The sequence below is a fragment of the Rhodotorula toruloides genome (genome assembly GCF_000320785.1).
Source record: "Rhodotorula toruloides NP11 unplaced genomic scaffold Scaffold23, whole genome shotgun sequence".
Taxonomy (NCBI): Eukaryota; Fungi; Basidiomycota; class Microbotryomycetes; order Sporidiobolales; family Sporidiobolaceae; genus Rhodotorula; species Rhodotorula toruloides.
In genome coordinates this window covers 156,019-174,645 of record NW_015622983.1, presented here as the reverse complement: position 1 = coordinate 174,645, position 18,627 = coordinate 156,019, and the positions used below count along the sequence as shown (strand labels likewise).

The 18,627-nt window shown below is 61.0% G+C and overlaps 5 protein-coding genes across 5 annotated transcripts; 4 read left to right on the top strand and 1 right to left on the bottom strand.

Annotated features, from left to right (window-relative positions):
* Positions 1-5,737: 5,737 nt before the first annotated feature.
* RHTO_03831 (WD repeat protein) lies at positions 5,738-7,616 on the top strand (the record flags this gene model as incomplete). Its single annotated transcript, XM_016417500.1, has 8 exons — positions 5,738-5,877; positions 5,943-6,059; positions 6,131-6,422; positions 6,477-6,558; positions 6,620-6,967; positions 7,029-7,117; positions 7,172-7,290; positions 7,367-7,616. 8 exons carry the CDS (start codon positions 5,738-5,740, stop codon positions 7,614-7,616), a joined length of 1,437 nt encoding a protein of 478 aa, XP_016271152.1.
* Positions 7,617-8,009: 393 nt separating this feature from the next.
* Positions 8,010-10,132, top strand: RHTO_03830 (GDP-fucose protein O-fucosyltransferase; the record flags this gene model as incomplete). Its single annotated transcript, XM_016417499.1, has 4 exons — positions 8,010-8,673; positions 8,740-8,806; positions 8,917-10,020; positions 10,093-10,132. 4 exons carry the CDS (start codon positions 8,010-8,012, stop codon positions 10,130-10,132), a joined length of 1,875 nt encoding a protein of 624 aa, XP_016271151.1.
* Positions 10,133-10,495: 363 nt separating this feature from the next.
* Positions 10,496-13,288, top strand: RHTO_03829 (uncharacterized protein; the record flags this gene model as incomplete). The annotated part of the gene is made up of 14 exons (XM_016417498.1): positions 10,496-10,539; positions 10,597-10,642; positions 10,699-10,755; positions 10,816-10,892; positions 10,953-11,013; positions 11,070-11,222; positions 11,278-11,312; positions 11,375-11,598; positions 11,654-11,752; positions 11,815-11,829; positions 11,882-12,126; positions 12,186-12,531; positions 12,596-12,775; positions 12,840-13,288. The coding sequence occupies 14 exons, from the start codon at positions 10,496-10,498 to the stop codon at positions 13,286-13,288; spliced, it is 2,031 nt and encodes a 676-aa protein (XP_016271150.1).
* A 65-nt stretch (positions 13,289-13,353) lies between these two features.
* RHTO_03828 (short-chain dehydrogenase/reductase SDR family protein) lies at positions 13,354-14,639 on the bottom strand (the record flags this gene model as incomplete). The annotated part of the gene is made up of 8 exons (XM_016417497.1): positions 13,354-13,392; positions 13,457-13,614; positions 13,671-13,761; positions 13,819-13,870; positions 13,927-14,092; positions 14,149-14,226; positions 14,285-14,451; positions 14,506-14,639. The coding sequence occupies 8 exons, from the start codon at positions 14,637-14,639 to the stop codon at positions 13,354-13,356; spliced, it is 885 nt and encodes a 294-aa protein (XP_016271149.1).
* A 992-nt stretch (positions 14,640-15,631) lies between these two features.
* Positions 15,632-18,345, top strand: RHTO_03827 (F-box domain containing protein; the record flags this gene model as incomplete). The annotated part of the gene is made up of 11 exons (XM_016417496.1): positions 15,632-15,815; positions 15,889-16,010; positions 16,071-16,259; positions 16,314-16,393; positions 16,450-16,529; positions 16,586-16,621; positions 16,675-16,865; positions 16,928-17,037; positions 17,089-17,219; positions 17,278-17,993; positions 18,055-18,345. The coding sequence occupies 11 exons, from the start codon at positions 15,632-15,634 to the stop codon at positions 18,343-18,345; spliced, it is 2,130 nt and encodes a 709-aa protein (XP_016271148.1).
* Positions 18,346-18,627: the final 282 nt, after the last annotated feature.

The window sequence follows — 18,627 nt, the reverse complement described above, 5'->3', positions numbered from 1 at the left end:
GTCCGGGACGGACTTGACGCTGCCGGAATCAAGAAGCGTACGTCGATGACTTCGACGTCGAGTCGAAACTTGAGAAACCTGGGTGCGTCGATGCCGACCTCGTCAGTCCCTCGTCCCATGGCGTCAGATCGGAGCATTGATGCGGATCGAATGCTAGGTGTGAGCGACTCGCGGGCGTGACCCGGGGGGTGCGGCCGCAGACGAGTGCTGTGAGACCCGCTCTCGAACGCGAAGTCGGTACGCGCGAGCTTCTGAGCGCCGAGAACCCGAGTACTGGTCCAGCTGAGCCAGCTGACGGCGTAGCCCATGTTCTAACCGTGGCGCTGTGCGGGACACAGCGGGGTGGAGAGGGAAGGCCCGGACGGAGATCGACGCACCGTGAGTTGCGGGATGGAAGAGTTGAGGGGCGAGGTCGAGACGCAGGCGGATCTGCGGAGGAAAAGGTAGTGAGGCGGATTCGAAGTGGATCAGGGGGACCCTCACCTTGGAGGTGGAGCCGCGGAAGGAGCGAGCGAGCGAGACGATCTGCGAGAGTGCGTCGCCCTCAGCATCTTGTCGATCCTAAAACGCAGGCTAGAACTTTTTGTGGTTTTGTGGTTTTCGGGGACGCAGCGGACGGAATCGATCAGGAGACGAGGCTCTGTCGGAGTTTCGCGTTTCGGGACAGAGGGTGGCCGCGGACGGCGACTGGAGAGGGTCGGAAAGCTCGACACTGGGGCGACGCACCTCTTGAGGCGAGGAAATCAAGCTGCGAGGCCAATTGTCAGCCCAGCGAAGTCGAAGCGAAAAGGCGGGGACACGCACCCTGAAGTTGGTGTCGCTGACGAGCGGGAGCCTTGATGATCGGCAGCCCTCGAAGCCTTGTCCGTCTTGACGAGCGTGTCGAGTCGGCATCGGGAGCGAGCACCTATAGGAGGACGTCGCCCTCAACACCATGTCAAGCCGTGCGCATACGACAGCTGCTGCGGCGAGGGCGCTGAATGTGCTCCTCGCACGACTATCGGACCTCATATAGAGGAGCTGGATGATGATGGTACGCCGACGGAGGCGCAGGCGATAGCGACGGAAAGTCGAAGGACAGGGTGAAGAGATGTGGTCGGCGTAGCCGAGGAAAGTTGTATCCTCACGGTAGAGCTGGTGGAACGGGTAGTCGGGGATGGCATGTCGCATGTGCCCGAGGGGCAGGAGGGGAGTGGAGAGAGCTGCTGCCGTTCGACCCGGGTCGCTCCACTCGGGTGCGGAGTGCCGGCTCAACAGGCAGGCTGAGGTGCTGGGGCGACGTACGGGGTGAGGGTTTCCTTGTCAGGCAAGACAAGCTGCTAGCAGGGGCGTTACGGTCAGCTCTGAGCGCGAAGAGGCGAGCAAGCGGGAGACTTGCCAGGCGAAGCGACCATTTCCTCCTCAGATCCGCCTCGCAACCTCCTGCTCCGCCATCCCGCCGCTTCCGAATACTTGATGAAGCGCTGAACGGCAAGTCGGGGCCGTCCGAGCGCTTGCGAGCGCGTGAGAGCTGTCGAGGCGGGAGAAGAGGTGTGGGCGGGTGAGGCGGTCTAGCGGTGCAGCACCGCGATAGGGCACCGCGGGAGGTCGATCGGCTCAAACGAGTGATCGGTCCTCAAGCAGCAGCAGCACTTCTGAGCCAACCAGAGCGCGTGAGGCGGAAGTCGAGTGAGCGTCGCGAGGGAGAGAGGCGTGAGCGGGTCGTCGAGCGGTGTCGCCCGCTACGCGAGAGCGTTGTCGCCTCCGAGGTGCATTCCTGAACCTCCAAGTGCCGCCCAGTGGCTCTCCCATCCCTTCGCGAGCCGTCCGCCTTGCCGTGCAGACCTCATCAACACCAGGGCGTGAGGTCCGACTGTGAGATGACGAGGGCATCGCAGGCGTGAACGACGGGTGTAGCAGGATCTCAAGACTCAGCAGGATCGTCCACAGGCGTAGTGCTCATCCGCAGCGGTTGCGGGTGAGAGGGAGAAGGGAGAGGGAGGAGCGGGCGAGAACAAAGGGACACGGACGTCGTCGATGAGCTGAGTAGTATATGGCCTCGCTTACGTTCTCGCGAGCGAGAGAAGTGGGAGAATAGCCGCAAGGTACAGCCCGCTAGCGCGACGCTGTGGCAAACTTGTCGTCCTCCTCCTCCTCGTGCCTAGGCCTTTAGATAACGACGAGTAGCGATGACAAGCAGCAAGTCCTCTCCAGCGCGACAAGCACGAAGTTATGACGTTGCAGCCCGCGATCTAGTGCTTCCGCGTCCAGCGGCGTGCCTCCTACTCCTCCCGTGCGGGAGACTGTCGGAAGGCAAGCTCGATTTGAGCGTCGGTGTTCATCACTGCGGCGCGATGAGACTTAGAAAGGGAGTGAGGAGTGAGGTGGAGGAAGGCGTGCACACCTTGGCTGAGAGGTGCCGAACTCGCTCGAGCCGACGTAAAAGCCTGGGTGTGTCGATGTCGCCCACGTCAGCCAAGCAGTATACGACGCGGAATACTCGGGCGCTGCAAACGCAAACCCTTCCTGCGGGCGCTGGTAGAAGTTGGGCAGCCCGGACGAAAACCGACACACCTGGTCGTGAGTTGGCGGAAAGACGAGTCTGGGTGCGCCGGTGCCGTCCTCGTCAGCTCAGGTGCATTCTCTTCACCATCTAGCCTGTTAACAAGATGTCGCGGCTGGTCGGCGGCGGCATAACCGCGAGAACACCGCAGGGAATCTCGATCTCCTCGACGCCCAAGCGATTCTTGAAGCCCTCGAACGCCTCGACCCCCGTCAAGTACATCCTGCACTCGTGATCTGTCTGACCAAGACGAATCTTGCGACGATCCAGCGAGTTAGAGCAGCTCGGACGGGGACCGACGCACCAGGTAAGCGAGACGTGAAGCTGAGTTGGCTTGCGTGACCTGGGTGCGCCAATGTCGCCCTCGTCAGTCAAAGATGTTGTAATTGATATTCTGGATGTTATAGCGCTGCGGACGCGTGTACGGATTGGACAGCCCGGGCGAGGATTGACGCACCTTGCGCCAGACCTTGACGAGCGGAAGGTGTCCGAAGTCTACGTGCGCCAGCGCCGTCCACGTCAGCTCTCAGTTCGTCTACCGCTCAGCCTGTAAGGAATGTTGCGGCCTGATCGGTAGCATTTCCACCTCCTGGTGACCGCGTCTTTCCCCATCCCGGAGACCTCCACGAGCCCCACCGGCGCTTCTCGCACATCCTACCCTTCAGATTTGCCACAAGCAGCGATCCATCAAGTCGAGAGCAACTCGTACGGTAACTTACTCACTGTGAGAGATCTGAAGGCTAAGCCGGCGTGAAGAATCTGGGTGCGTCGATGTCGCCCTCGTCAGTCTGCATGTAGTGCCAGTTTGCATGACGCTCTGCTAGCGATGGTAACCTCGAAAGACAGCCCGGGCGAGGATCGAAGCACCTCCAAGAAATCGCCAGCGCGCATCAAATCTGGGTGCGTCGATGCCGTTCTCGTCAGTCCGCTGAAGTACATGTGTTCAAACCATGAAAGATGACGAAGAAGCCTTGTCCCGCCTGTAAGGATGAAGGGACAGCCCGAACGGAGACCGACGCACCTGCGTCAAGCAGAATCGAGAAGCGAGACGAGCGACTAGCTCGTCGGTGCTTCTCCTCTGAGACCCCCGGCTCGAACGTGTCGTGCCAGCGTTCGAGAGTCGAGTCCTGCGCGCTGTGGAGAGAGGTGCGCCGCCTCAGTTCCTGTCGAGCCGACCGAGAATCATTCGCCAGGTGAGAGCTCCCAAGTTCGCGACGGCTCGATCGGTGCCGCATGCGCGTCGCGCTCTTGCTTAGTCACGACCGCGACCGATGTTCGTGGCATGCGAGAGGGGGAGGAGCAGCGACGACGAGGGGAAGCTCCAGAGGGAGTTGAGCGGGCACAGATCGGCCGCGTCGGCCAGCAAGCTGGGACTGAAGCGACGCACGTGTTGAGGTTCTCGGTGTCGACTAATCTGCAGGCCTGGAAGGCTGTCAGCTCGGCAGGGAGAGGGGCAGCTAAGACCTCGACTCACGTCCGTTCGAGCGAGACGTGCAGCAACTCCGCCGCCGATCCTGAGGCAGCTGACGAGCGTGTGTATCCAGCCTGTCCATCACCATCTTCGCGAGTACTCGTCGATGAAGTCGAGGAGGTCTGAGCGGCGAGGCGAGGCGAGGGGGAGTCGAGGGAGCGTGGGAGGGCTCGCGAGCGATAGTAGCGGCATGTGTGAGTCGGTTGTGACTTGTGACACCCCTTTTCGAGCCGATCTAGCGGCTGTCACGAAAGCGAGTGAAGCGGAAGAGGAAGAGAGGATGAGAAGCGAAGTTGGCGTGTACAGGCAACGAGGAGCGATGAGCGACCAGCAGCGGCGTCTACGTAGAGTAACAACGTGAAACCAGGTCTATAGTACCAGCAGAAGCAGAGGTATTCGGAGCGAGTCTCGCGGAGACGTGCATGACTCGCGCAAAAGACCCGGCAACGACCGCCTCTCCTACCGAGAAGCATTCGTACGTCCTTGGGAGTCCATCTTCACCGTGGATACCTCACCTCGTCGTCGTTGGCACTGCGAGATTGGTGGGTGCGGCGACTCTGGGCGGACGACTTGACTCTCTGTCGGAAGTCGTAACAATTGCGCCGGGAGGAGGCGCGGATGGTAGGGAGAATCGTGTCGCTATATAAGATATTTGATAGCGAGGCGAGAAGGGGTAGAAGGGCGGAAGGAGTCGACGCCGTGAGTCGAAAGGGAGAAGAGTAGTTCTGGCGGATGGTGAAGAGGGCGAGGTCGAGGTGCAGTGCGAGGCGGGCGTGATTCGGCCCGAAATGAGGGAGACACGGGTGAGCTGTCATGAGCATACGGCGGAAAACGCGAGCGCATTGCGCGGGTGAGGCGTGACAAGGTAAGTAGAAGGGGCCGCCTTTGACGTAACAGTCGACTTTCGACTGGTTCGTGTCGGTGACGAGGGTTTCGAAGCAGATGGCCCGCAGGTAATGGAGGCATTGGGACCGGCCTGCAAGCGAACCAAGTCAGCTTGGGCGGCTGAAAAGGAAGGAAACTCCTCGCCGCACAACACGAGCGCTCCTCCGCCTCCCTCGCACTCGCCGATCATCCGGTCCGAAGCCGCTTCTACGCACTTGGGCTCTGTACGCATGATGCCAGGACGGTCAGAAGTTCAGCGGAAGCCCGCCCGTCCCAGCGGCAGACCCGTCCGGGCAGTTAAGCGAGGGGGAGAAATCCGTCCGTGGTCGCGCCGTTCAGGTTGCCCCAGTACTGCTCCCACGACTGCTTCTCGTATTCCTTGTTTGAGCTCGGCAGCCCTATACTGCTCCAGAGCCTTCAGAACCTGCGTCTGAGGTGTTGTTGAGCAGGCGGTCGAGGGGAAGGTGTTTTGGACAAGTGGGCGGTCGGTTGCCGCTTGTAAGACTGCCGGCAGCGTCGCCGTTGCTGCAGACGCGGAGAAAGCATCTTTGGCGGATCCACACGAGCGTGTCGGTGGACGAGGTTCCGTCATAAACAGACGAGAGATGGAGCGGGTGAACAGCGAGAGAGCGTGCGGGAGGCGGAGAATCGCTGTGCGGTCTCAGCGAGTAGGGCCTGTCTCGTGCAAGCTGGCTGGAACAAGCGCGGCGCTTGAGCTGTGTGTGATTGAAGAGGAAGCGGAAGCGGCACCTCTCTTGGAACTGACCCTCGCTCGCTGGACCCGCTGTTCGCGTTGAGACGATCGCTATAGTGCTCGAGTACTGTCAGGCTCTCCTGCCATGCCCGCCAGCCAACTCGCGAAGCGCGGGCAATCCTCCATATCCTCCTCTCCTCCCGTTCCCTCGTACATCCTCCGTGGTCACGCTGCCTCGGTCTCCTGCGTCCGTTTCTCCCGCTGTGCCAGGTTCATCTTCACTGGGTGCGTCCAGCGAGTCGAGCGGGTCAAGGGACGACGAGTGCTGACCACAATCCTCGCTCTCGCAGCGACACGGATGGCTTCGTCGCAGTCTGGGACTTGCAGTCGTTCCGTCCACGTTTCTTCTGGAAGGCGCATGAGCAGGGAGTGCTGAGTGTCGCGGAGCATGGGAACGGGATCTTAACGTGAGCTGCAGTTCGCTTCGTTTATCTCCTCGAACTCTCGGCCGGAGGATTCTGACCCCGAGCGCTCGCAGACAAGGCCGCGACAACATGGTACACTTCTTCCGCCTCACCACACCCTCTGTCCAGAACGGGACAGCCACTACTCTCGACCACGGCGCCGCGACAGCCGTTCCCTCTCCCTCTTCTCCTTCAACTGGGATCAAGCCAGCTTGGTCGATCGACGTCAATGCGATGAACTTCTGCCGGATGAGCGTGATGCGCCTCGGCGATAGGAAGGGCAAGGGAAAGGAGCGCGAGGGTCAGGTTGACGCGATGCCGGAGGAAGCGCTGATGGCCGTGCCGAGCTTGACCAAAGACGACTTTGTGCGTCTCTCACTTGGGTTGGTAGCAGTACATACGCTGACTCGGTTCGCGCAGGTTGACATCTTCCACGTTCCTTCAAAGGCCCGCCTTCATCGTTCGGTCGGCAAGGATGCGTTCCCGCTTGGCGTCAAGACGGGTGAGCAGGCGCTCCGTTAACCGCTTGCTCATTTTCTGACGTTCTCGCTTCGCTTGCATAGGCACCATCATGGCTCTTCACCTCTTCCACTTACCATCGTCTCGTCCGCCCGATCCAGATTCCTCCGCCACCTTGTCTACCGCTCCCGAACCCTCAACATCTGCACACGTATCCTCCCCCTCTTCGGCAACTTCGGAGACGCCACCTCCCGCCCCACAGCTCCACCTCCTGATCGGCTACGAGTCAGGCCACCTCGCCCTCTTCCGCTTCTCGCCCACCGCTTCCTTCGAACAACTAGACGGCGATTCCGAGCGAGTTCAAGGCGTATGGGCACCGAAGGAAGGCAAGATGGTTGAGGAGAACGAGGGATGGGAGCTAGTGTGGAGTGAGAAAGGGCATCGAGATGCTGGTGCGTCCGCTTCCTTCGCTGTTCGGCGGTGTTCGTCAGTCATCTGACACGGCGCGAACAGTCATGTCGCTCGCCGTCACGCGAGATCATCGCTTCGCCTTCACGGTCGCAGCAGACCACTTCATCTGCAAGTACCGCGTCTTCGACATCGTGCGTCGCATTCCTCCTCTCCTACGCCCAATGTGACTCACTAGATCTTAACAGAACGAACAAGAAGCGCTCTTGCCGCGGATACACGTCGAACCGACGGTTTCGCCTGGCAAGTCGGCTGTCGCCGTGCGGAGCGACGGGAAGTTGCTGGCAACGGCGGGCTGGGACGGCGAGTGCGTGCATCTCTGGCTCCTCATTTTCCCAGTCATGTGGTTGACTGACACTGCTCAACTGCGCGCTTCCACGCAGGCTGCGACTGTACTCGGCCAAGTCGCTTCAACCCCTCGCCGTCCTTTCTCACCACCGCTCTTCCCTCCAAGCACTCGTCTTTGCGCCGCTCGAACCCGACGAGGCTAGCTTTCTCGTCGACAGCAACGACGATTCGGACAGTGAGGACGACGGGGGGAGGGGGAAGGGAGGAAGAGCGAAGGCATGGTTTGCGACGGGTGGACAGGAAGCGAAGGTCTCGCTGTGGGAGGTGTATCCACCGTCATGGTGACCGAGTTGGCCGCTTCTGCGGCGGCAGGAACGCAAGAGGGTTCGCCGAGGAGGTGAACGGGCCTTTCGTCGAGGGTTCCCTGCAATCACTCCTTCCGCCTCGCCTGGCCATTCCTGCCTGTGGAGGCGGTCGACTTCATTGTCCCTTCAGGACAGCGCAAGCGCAAGGACAGATGTTGCGAGTTGTACGAAGTTGACTTTGTGCGCCAAGTCCGCCTCGACCCTTGTCCACACCCGTCGACAAGAGCGCTGGCTGCTCTTGCGCTTTCGCTTACTGCTCGATAGACCACACATTCCCTACGCACCCCTTTCGCGGCCGCACCACGCTCGTTCACCGTCCCGCGCCTTTTCATCTCGCCGTCTGTGAACCTCGTTCGCAACCTCCTCTCGTACAATGCAGGATGTCCGCTCGACGCGCCAGTCGTCAGCTACAACCACACGATCGTCCTCGCCGTCCTCGACAAGCCGGCTCCTGCCTCTCCACTCGAGGCTCCCTTCTTCCGCCCTCGCTTCCGCCTCATCCTCCCTCTCACCCTCGCCGCACGCCTCGTACGATGTCTCGCCCGACCCGAACGCATTGACAGGTGCAGATCTCGATGATGACGAGGAGATCGAGCGGACAATCGCGTATCTTGAGGCGTCGACGACGGCACGGAGTAGCGGTCCTTCAGGACTCGCACTCTTCCTGCGGCGGCTGTCTGTGCGGAACCTGAGCCGAAGAGCGGTGCTAGTAGCACTGGTGGGCGTGGCGGCTCTCCTAAGGCTGGCGGGAGCAGCGCGAACGGACGAGGCGGGCGAACGGATAGGCTGGAATAGCGTTGGGCGGGCGAGGGAGGTGCTCGGAGGTCTGGCGCGGACGCCGAGTGGGCTCAAGAGCGCTGTCTACGATCGGTGGAGCGCGTTGAAGTGGAGTCGACTCGGCGCGGCGGAGGAGGACATGCTGTTCGACGACCTGGACTTGTCGCAGCTCCTCAACTACGACGGGCCGGCGGCGACATTGAAGGAGCAGCTGAAGGACGGCATTCGCTACGTGACAGCGTCCGCTTACGGAGGTCATGGTGCGCAACCGCTCCTTTCTGCGCCTCAGTAACGACCGAAGAATGACTCTCGTTCCTCGACCGCAGCGAACCAGATGATTGGCATCCAGAAGCTGCTGTACTTTGCGAAGCTGACGAACCGGGTCGCGATCATGTGAGTCGCTCGCTGCCTTTCGCGCGTTCCCCTCCCTCGACGAACTCTGCCTGCTCGCTGCGGATGTCAGTCCTTGCCTTCTTTCATGGCTGACTTCCGTACTTCTGCAGCCCGACTCTCTGGCCTATCCACATCGACGGCGCGCAACCCGCCAACATCAGCGACTTCTACGACCTCGACCGTTTCTGGCACGAGTCGCACATCGCCGCCGTGGAGATGTCGCGGATCAAAGCCCCGGACCTTTCGGGCTCGCTCCCGCAGAACGAGAACCTCTCCTGCTGGTCCATACAAGAAGCGACCGTCGGCTTCCCCAACCTCGCCTCCTGGTCGTTCGACTTCCACGACATCTGGGTCAATTACTGGCCACTCCCGCCTCTCGCTCGCAGTCTCGGCGGCTTCGACATTGCCTTCGACGCCCTCCGAGTGTTCGACTTTGACGAAGCGAACCGCCGAGAATGGGTCGCCAAGGTCGAACGCGAGCATCTTCCGCAACGACCGCTTCCTGAAGGCGTGAAGGAGTTCAAGGGCAACACGCTCGACAACTTCAAGGAGGGGATGAACACGAGTGTGACGGACCCGCCCGATGATCAGATCATGTGCTTCGACAATACGCTCTTCATGGGTCCGATCATGTTCCCCGAGCTGCCTGTCTCCGCGACACCCCTCGAGCCCGGCGCGCCTGGCGAAGGACTCTCTTGGGCGAACGTCGGCCGGTACATGCACTTCAACTCGCGCGTCGAGGAGATAGTCGACGACTACCTCATGCGGCTCTTCGACGTCTCGAAGCCGTCGAAGGTCCCGCCGTTCATCAGCATCCATCTTCGTCGCGGCGACTTCCTCCAGTTCCGCGGCGCCTACACCGACCTGGATAACTACAAGGTCGCACTGGGTCGCGTCCAGGCCGCCTTGCAAGCACGCCTCGACGACCCTGACGGCTGGACTGGACCGGGCAAGTCGGCTTTCCGCTCGTTCGGCATCAAGGCGAAGGACTACGCCGTTGTCTGCACGACGGACGAGAAAGGCGACTCAGATTTCGTCAAGGAGGTCAGGGGGCTCGGGTGGAAGGTTATCGACCACGACGCTTGCGAGACCAAGGAGAAGTACGGAGCGTGGTGGCCGACCATCATTGATAGCGCCGTCCTCGCCCGCGGTCGCAGCTTCGTCGGCACCGACCGCTCGACGTACTCGCACCTTGCCGGCTTGCGGGTCAAGTAGTACGTTCGCCCTCTGCCCCGCACTTCACCTGCTCTCTGCGGCAGATCGCTGACCTGCATCTCCACTCGCAGCTGGCAAGGCGGCCTCGTCGAGCTTACGGAGGAGGTATAGAAGGAGGATGACGGAGGAATAGACTGAGGCGCGGGCCTTACATGTGCGTTGTGCAGTCTCCTTTTTGTTGCAACAGTATCGTTCGCATGCACTTCGCCGGCGCTCGACGTGCCCGAGGTTCGCTCGACGTCAAGTCGAGGTCGACGACGACAAGGGTCCGCGGACACCGCCGGATCAGCCGCCCTTTGTCTCGTCGCCGCGACTGGACGGCAGCGCTCTCTCCAAGCTCTCTCGCTCTTCCTTGACACCATCACGCCGACACAAGCTATTGACACGCGTCTGCTGCGACGACGAGCCTTCCATTTTGCTTCGTTTCCCGCCGCTTCGCTCGTTTCCACTGTCTTTCTCGCCTTATCCCTCAACATGCCGCTGAATCCGAGGTTCTTCGAGATGGGCGCCAAGACGTGGTGCGTGACGGTTTGACGCGGCCTTTTCGAGCTGTTGACGCTGAACTCCTCTCGCAGGCGAGATCCTCTCACGCATCAGAAGTGGGTGGAGGAGGAGAAGTCGGTAAGCTTACACATCCTCGCAAGCCGATGGTATCGCTGATTGCCTCTGCGACTTAGAGACTCGAAGCGGCGAAGAAGAAGGCTGCTGAGGAGAAGCTGGCGAAGGAAGTCGAGGTACGCTGCGCTTCGTAGTCAGCACACGCTCGTGGACGAGTCTAACGCTCGCTCTGGCAGAACGCCTCGAGCAAGCTCGCGCAAAAGAAGATTGTTGAGAAGGGCAGACTGGTCGACGAGCAAAAGAAGGACGAGTCGTGAGTCTACCCTTCTTCCCGAGTTTCGGTTCGATGGTTGCACTAATCGTAGACCCTCAGCCTCGCACAACTCAAAGCAGACGTCGCTCGGCTCGAAGCGAAGCAGGCGGGAAAGGTGGAGGTACGCCTGCACATCTTCTGCGTATACCTCCCTACTCCTGACGCTGCCGCACACAGGACCCGCTGAAGGAGATTCTCGAGTACGACAAGAATCGCGTCGTGAGACAAGCGGAAGAGCGTGAAAAGGAGCTCGACAAGGAGGTCAAGCTGACGGCAGCCGAGATGCTGAAGCTTCGCGAGAAGGAGCTCGAGGAGAAGAAGAAGAAGCAGGTGCGTTCCGCTCGGAGCTGTTGCTCGTACAGAAGCTGATCTTGCGGGTCCTCAGGAGAAAGAGCTGGCGGATCTAGCTGATCGGAGACGGTGCGTTGCGAGGAATCTTTTTTCGCAACTTGTCCGAGTCGAGCTTATCCTCCTTCCCACAGACGCGAGCTGCTTGAGTACAAGCACGCCCTCGGGCTCTCGCACGACCATCCCCGCCTGCCTCAGCGTCCGCCGCTTATCTCGCGTCGTCCCCTTTCGCTGCATGACGATCCGGAGTTCTGGAAGCTGGAAGACTCGGCTCGCCACCGCCTCGAGCTGATGCACCCAGATGAGCGATTACAGTACGGTTTCGGCCCGTACGAGGAGGACGAAGTCGAGCGAGAGCGTGAGTTCGGGCGGTCTACCCTCCGAAGAGCTCGACTGAACTTTCTGCACGACAGTGGCTCTTCGCGCAGGCTCGGACGGACTGACGGGCGCCCAAGGCAACAGCACGCTTGACGAGCGCCAGCTAGCTCTGAAGATGAAGGAATTCATCTGCAGTGCGTTCCTTCCGCAGCCAGGCGCCAGACCGAGTCGCTGACATCCTCTGACGCGCCTTCAGCGGAGGAAACGCACGGTAAGAACGATCATGTCGCTTTCAGTTACGCGTTGACCGCTCCTGTCCGCAGTCGCCGGCGTGACGAAGACTTTCGAGCCAATCTCACACGCCGTCCCGCTCGACCTTCCCGACCTCGCCACTCTGCCTCCGCAAGATCAGCAACAAGCAGAACTCATCATCCAGCAAGAAGCGCAGCTCCTGCAGGACGACCTTGTACGCTTCGCCATCGAGCAATACGGAGCGAACGCTTTGCTCGGCTTGCGAATTTACGGCCCACTGCCAGTCGAATATCCCGCTCTCCTGCAAGAAGGCTACGTACGTGGCCGCCTATCTCGCTCATTGTGCCCCCGACTAACGCTCTTTTCACGGTCTAGGTGTACGAAGTCCGCGCCGAGGGCGTTCCAGCTCTCATCTCGAAGGCCCAGCCACCACTTCGCAGCCGTTACAGCGGTCGTCCTTCCCAGTCGAAGAAAGCGGTTGGACCTACCTCCCGCGGACGGTACTCGCACTTTGGTGGAACGGGCGGCGCCCACTTCGACTCGCCCTTGTTCGGCTTGGAAGACGACTTTCTCGCTGGACTTGGTCACGAGGCGTATGGCGCGGGCGGAGCACACGCTGGAGGAATCAGCGGCACGGCTGCCGCCGGACGAGGCGCGGCAGCCTCCAGTTGGAAGCGTCCAGCAGCAGGTCGGGGCGGAGGGGCAGGTCTCTTCGGCCGAGGTGTGTCGTCCAGTACGCTCTCTTGAGTGCGTCGGGACCACCATTGACACGGTGCAGCTCGCAGGCGACGACTTTGCCCTCTTCGACGACCCGCTCGCTAGGCAGTCTCGCTTCGCTACGACCGCAGCACAACCCGTCGTCCCCCCGTATCTCGAGAACCTTCCGTGGGCGGCTCAGCAGTATGTCAAGCGCATGCGAGCGTTGCAGGAGCAGGAAGAGGTGGCAGCGTTGGCTCAAGCGGCAGGTGTGTCCGCTTCTCCGCGCTTCTTCCTCCGCGACAGCTCGACTTATATTCCCGTTCTTCGCAGCGAACCCCCGTCTCCCTCATCTTGCCACTCTGCACCATCAGCAGACAGCCCTCCCCCTCCATCACACCGCACGACCGCCCATGGCTGGCTCCTCTCCCGCTCCTCAGCCTCCAGCCGCGGCGAATCTTGCGCATACGCGAGCCAACCCTACCGCACACCCGCTTCCAATGCAAGCCGCTCAGACTGCCCTACCGACTCAGCCCGCACAACACGATGCCGGAGGAGGCGGAGTCTTCCGACTCGCAGGCGGCCTGCTCGACCGACTTCGCGGCAAGGAGGCGGCACCGCAAGCGACGACAGACCCAGACCACGGCGCAGGCGGTCCGCTGCTCGGTCAGGATGGAGTGACGTCCGCAGCAGCACCGCTGGCGCAGCCGTTGCCGCAAGCTCAGCCTCAGCGGGTCGTGCCGTCGAAGGAGAACGGTTGGAGGGGCGCGCAGCCCTGGTAGATGAGCAGAATATGTCAACATAGATTGCAAACCGAGTACATGCGAGTCTGAGGACGAAGCTCTTCTTAGGCGGTCCAGCCGCCGTCGACCGGCAAACATGCGCCCTAAATCGACTCGGAGGACGTCAGCATTCCCTCCTCGAGAGCAATCAAAAACTCGGGCGCGCACCGTGATGTAGCTGGAGTCGCTGGAAAGAAGGAATGCGACCGCTTTGGCGACTTCTTCGGGCTGCCCGACGCGGTGCATCGGGACTTGCTCGAGAGCGTCGTCGAGCGACATGTTCGATGCGTCGAAGAGGTTGTGTAGCAGAGGCGTGTCGATAGGGCCTGCGAGTCAAAGCTTGGTAAGCCCCTAGCATCTGAGGAAAGCGAGATGGACGAACCTGGCGCGACGACGTTGACCCGGATATCCCGCTGAGCGTACTCCTTCGCCATAGCCCTCGACATCCCGAGCACCGCGTGTTTCGAAGCGCACTGCGAGGAGAGCGCCAGCTTAGATAATAAATTCGAGGAGTAGCGCGAACGACTCACGTAAGCTGAGCTGTTCGGCAAGCCCATTACGCTCGCATTGCTGCCGATGTTTCTGCGGGATTCGACGATGTCAGCACAATGATGAGCAGGACGCAAGAAGCAACTCACACGACCGCATAACCGCCCTTCGGAGGATCCGCAACCTCTTCGTCCGCAATGACCATGGCGGCGAAGTGCTTGCAGAAGGCGAAGGTGCCTCGCGCGTTGACGTCCATCGTCTGACTCCACAGATCGACCTTGACCTGGTGGACTCCGGGAGACAGCAGGTTGACGCCTGGAGAGGCGAAAATGAGTCTCGTTCTGACGAAAGCATCGCTACGCGCAACGCACCTGCGCAATTTACGAGTCCGTCTAACCGCTTAAAGCTCTTCTTGAACGACCGAACTAGCCTGCCGACCGCTTCTTCGTCTGTGAGGGGATGAAGAGCCTGATCAGCGACGAAAGAATGAGAAGTCGATCCACGCACCGGTCACGTCGAGCGTCGCATACGCCAGGTCAACATTCGGATACCTCTCCTTGATCTCACCGCATAATCGCCGTCCCTCGTCTGCGTCCTTGTCCGTCAAAGCCAGACGAGCACCCTTCTCCGCCAAGAGCAGCGCGACGGCCCTCCCAATCCCGGATGCGCAGCCGCTGCACGATAGGCCGTGTCAGTTGGTTCCAATTGAGCTGAAGGGGGAGACTCACGTCACGATGACTGCCCAGTCGAACAGCGGGTCGCCCGAGGACGGAGGAGGGGGAGGAGCGGCGGGAGGTGGAGCAGCAACAGGCGAGGTCGCGGTCGTCGTGGCAGGAGCTACGTAGCTCCACAGCGTGTCCATCGCCGCGAAGTAGCCCGTACAGCGAGAGTGTGTGGTTCTGAAAGAGGCGAACCCGCTGGTTGTCCTTCTCCACATCGTCATGCTCCCGCCAGACCCAGGGAGCGAGCTGCTGGAACTGTTGATCGAGCCTTCACACTTACCACAGCAGGTTTGACGAGCTTGGGCGCTCGAGAACGGGACACTCGCTATTTTACACCTCGCTCCTCCTCCTTCAACTGATGAGGCTATTCCTCGACGACACTGGCTTGCGGGGATTCTTGCGGTATAGTGATGTGACGGAAGGTAGCTTCTGGAGGGATGAGTGCGGCGGCGTAGCCCCACGAGCCTGGCCAGACTCTTCACATCCTGCTCCCCGTCGACGATCTCTTCGGTGCTCCTGGCAACTCGCTTGTCTGCTGCGCTGATCTCTTGATGAGCTCCTACAGATCTTATGCGACGGTCACCGGCATTGGACGAGGCCTTAAAACACGGAGCATCGCCTGGCAGCCTTCGCTTTGTTCATTCTCCCTCTGCTCGATTCTGTTCTTTCGCCCCGTCCAGTCTCGCCCATCTCCCTCCACCGTTTCTCATGGCGCTCCTTTGCTTCTATCTCTCCCTCCGCTGAGCAGGCACAAAGCGACGCTCGACACGGCTTCGACTGGCCGGCCCTGCCGCCTGAACTTCGCCGCGCAACAGCATACGCGCTTCTTACCGCTTGTCTGACGACTACACATTCTGCTCTACGTCACACTTCTTACCTGCGAGAGTTCCTGACGAGCCGTCCGCTCGCGTTGGCCCATCAAGCCGTCGTGGCCTCGGAAAGCCAGGCGCCCTGTTGTAGGGACTCTGCAGATCGTATCCGAGAGCTATCCACATGCTCAACGAGCTCCTCTGCTGCTCGCTAACCTAGCGCCTGCAAGAACTTGACATTGCCGGCGCACGACCCCTTCGTCGCCCCTGTCCTCTCTCTTCCTCCTCGACACCTCCCTCGCCGAGCCACGACACGCCCAGAGATGGCAGGCGGACGCGCAGCCCCGCGCACGAGCTACAAGGAGGCCGACAGCGACGACGACTGGCTTGCGGGCGACGAGGAGGGCGCGACGAAGGGGTTCGAGGACTTGCCGCTCGTCGAGGGCGCGAAGGGCAAGGCAGGCGGCGCGAAGGGCAGGAAGCGCGTTGGAGACACGTATGGAGCAGGTGAGTGCGCGCACGAGCCGCACGAGCGCGAGGCGGAGGAAGCTGACCTCGTCCTCGTTGACCTCGCCCGCAGGACCGCGCAAGAAGGCGAGGAAGTCGAAGAGCAAGGGCAAGGAGAAGGCAAAGGAGGACGAGGACGAGCCGCTGTTCAGCCTCGACCTTCTCTTCCGCCTCGCGGACGACCTCTTCCTCGAGGTGAGTTTCGCTTCCACTCCCCAAAGCCCGCACTCTCGCTCACAAGGAGCTTCCACGTAGATCTGCGGCTACCTCGACGGACGCGACCTGCTCGAGTTCTCGAGGACCTGCAAGGCGATGCGCAAGACGCTCTTCTCGCCGAATTCGGGCTACATCTGGGCCAACTCGCGCCGTCGCGACGACATCCCGCTTCCTTCCGGCATGACGGAGCTCGCGCTTGCGTGTTTGCTGTACGGCAAGGGCTGCCAGGTACATCACGCGAGACGCTGAACCTTTGCCGGGCTTGACGTTCTCATCCCGCAGATCTGCGGCAACGAGAGCTTCTACTTTCGCCGGGACTGCTACCTCCGCTTCCGCTCCTGCGCGCGGTGCAGGAAGACCTAGTGAGCGCCCTCAGTGCTTATCTTCAGCAAACATTGACTTTGTGAGCGTCGCGCAGCGTCATTGCCAAGAGCAAGCTTGCGAGGCAGTGGCCGGACTTGCATCCTTCTGCGCATCTTTGCGTGCCGTTTCACGACGGTACGTTCCGCACACTGCATCTGCAGGATCTCGTCATTGACGGGACCGATTTGCAGAGGGCATCAACGAATTCTCTGGCAATCAGCAGCCCGGTGCGTCTCTTCCTTTTCTGGGCTCGTCCTCGCCGAGTGACGCCTTCCTGCAGTCTGGTACCTCGTCTCCGAGCTCGCGGAGGTCCATAGCCTCTTGCTCGAGCTCGAGGAAGAAGACGAGCTTCTCCGCTATGCAGCATCTGGCTCGATGCAATTGTCAAGGTCGTCGGGGTACGGGCCCGCTCTCAGCCTTGTCGATGACTTTGTCAAGTGCAAACGAGCGGAAGTTGCCCAGAAGCAGAAGGTTAGTCCGTGACGTTCACCTGAACGCCCGTTCCAGCCAGCTAACGGCTTCCGTCTGTGCAGGAGTCGTCGGCTCTCGACATCGCTTTCTCCATGAAGGTTTCTCGTGATCGCGAAGCCATGGATCAGAAGCGGTGGGCGAAGCGGGAAGATGTGAAGGCGGTAGCTCAAGGGTGCGATTCCGCCAGCGCGCAAGGAGGACCCGCTGACCTTTTCATCCTCAGATATGTCGACGAGCTTGTCGCAAATCACGGGTGGACCAAGGAGCAGACCGACTGGTACCTTGAGCGCGTGACTTGGATGGCATCTGAGAAGCACAAGCCTCCGACAGAGTCGCCGGCGGACGACGAGGAGGGTGCGCCTTCGGGCGCGGCAAAACCCGCGAGAGCTAAGCTGACATCGTGCGCACACAGGTTGGGGCTCGTTCGGGCGATACATCCAGGGCATCCTCGACCGTCACGCCGCCGCCAAGCAGAGCTGGCAGGTCGCCAATGCACGCCGCGAGGCCCTCCGCCCGTTCTATCAGGACTACTGCGAAGCATCGTCAAAGCCGCCGCAGCTGTTGCCGAGTTTGTACGAACTCGGAAGGCAGCCATCAATCAAGCCGTGGCTTCTCCCTGCGTCTCCCCTCTGCGACGAGGCTTTGTGGGAGGAGCGTCGCCCTGTAGTCGACTCTGCGATCGACGACTTCCAAATCAACCTTCGCCTGCACGCCATCCGCCTCATCCTGAGTGCGACCACAGGTGTTTCCCTCGCCGACCTGTCTTCCGATCCCGCCGACTATCCCGAGTCGAAGTACGACGCCGACTTCTTTGACCGTCCAACATCGCTTTTCGGCGGCGAATTGGAGATCCCCTCCATGCCGGGAGTGACCATTTACTACCCTCTCCCGTTCCCGAATTGCCTCGTCGAGCACAAGTCCGACATGCGCCACCAGGAAACGATGCTCGGCGGAGGAATCAACGAGCGACAGGTCATCTTCATCCGCCTCCTTCTTGACGCTGCGGGTCTTGACGAAACGACGACAAACGCCGACGATTTGGTTTACCTCGGCGCGCGGTTCCGTTGGACGAACCACCCGTCGCAGTGGAGGAGCAAGCGGGAGACGAAGATGTACTGGGCTCAAGCGGTGCGGACAGCCGTCTCGCCCGCTCTGGACGCATCATTGCTGACCTGCATCGCCCTTGCAGCTCTACGCCATGCTCTCGCGTGGCCCGAAGCTCGCACAGCTCAAGGCAGGCGACCTTCCCGAGATCGAATGTGTACCTGTCGCAGCGGGCGACGACGAAAAGCGCGACTCGGAGGAAAACGACTCTGGCGAAGACGACGACCCGGACTCGGGCTCGAATTCGGACGCGGACGGCGACTCCGACAGCGAGGCGCATTCCAACAGCGGGGGGCGCTCCCTCCGCAGCAGCGACGGAGAGATGGAGGACGAGGAGGATGATGAGGACGAAGAGGAAGACGAGGCAGACGAGTGAGGAGGGGAGGAGGCTTCGCTTGTTTGGAGGGTTCGACGCTTGTACGGGGTAGGTTGGCGCCGCTTGATACGCTTGCATTGCTTGTACTTGATTCTACAGCAACTGGCCTTGCGGACGAGACGCTCGACGTTGAGAAGGTCACCTCGAGGAGGAGGCTTTGGTCGCCGTCGAATCCGTTCGCTCGCTAAAGTCGACTGCCAGCTCTACGGACGCTCAATGCAGCCCTCGCGACGCTCCAGCGCCCTCTTCGTCTTCGCCGTCGTCGCTGTTCGATGTCTCATC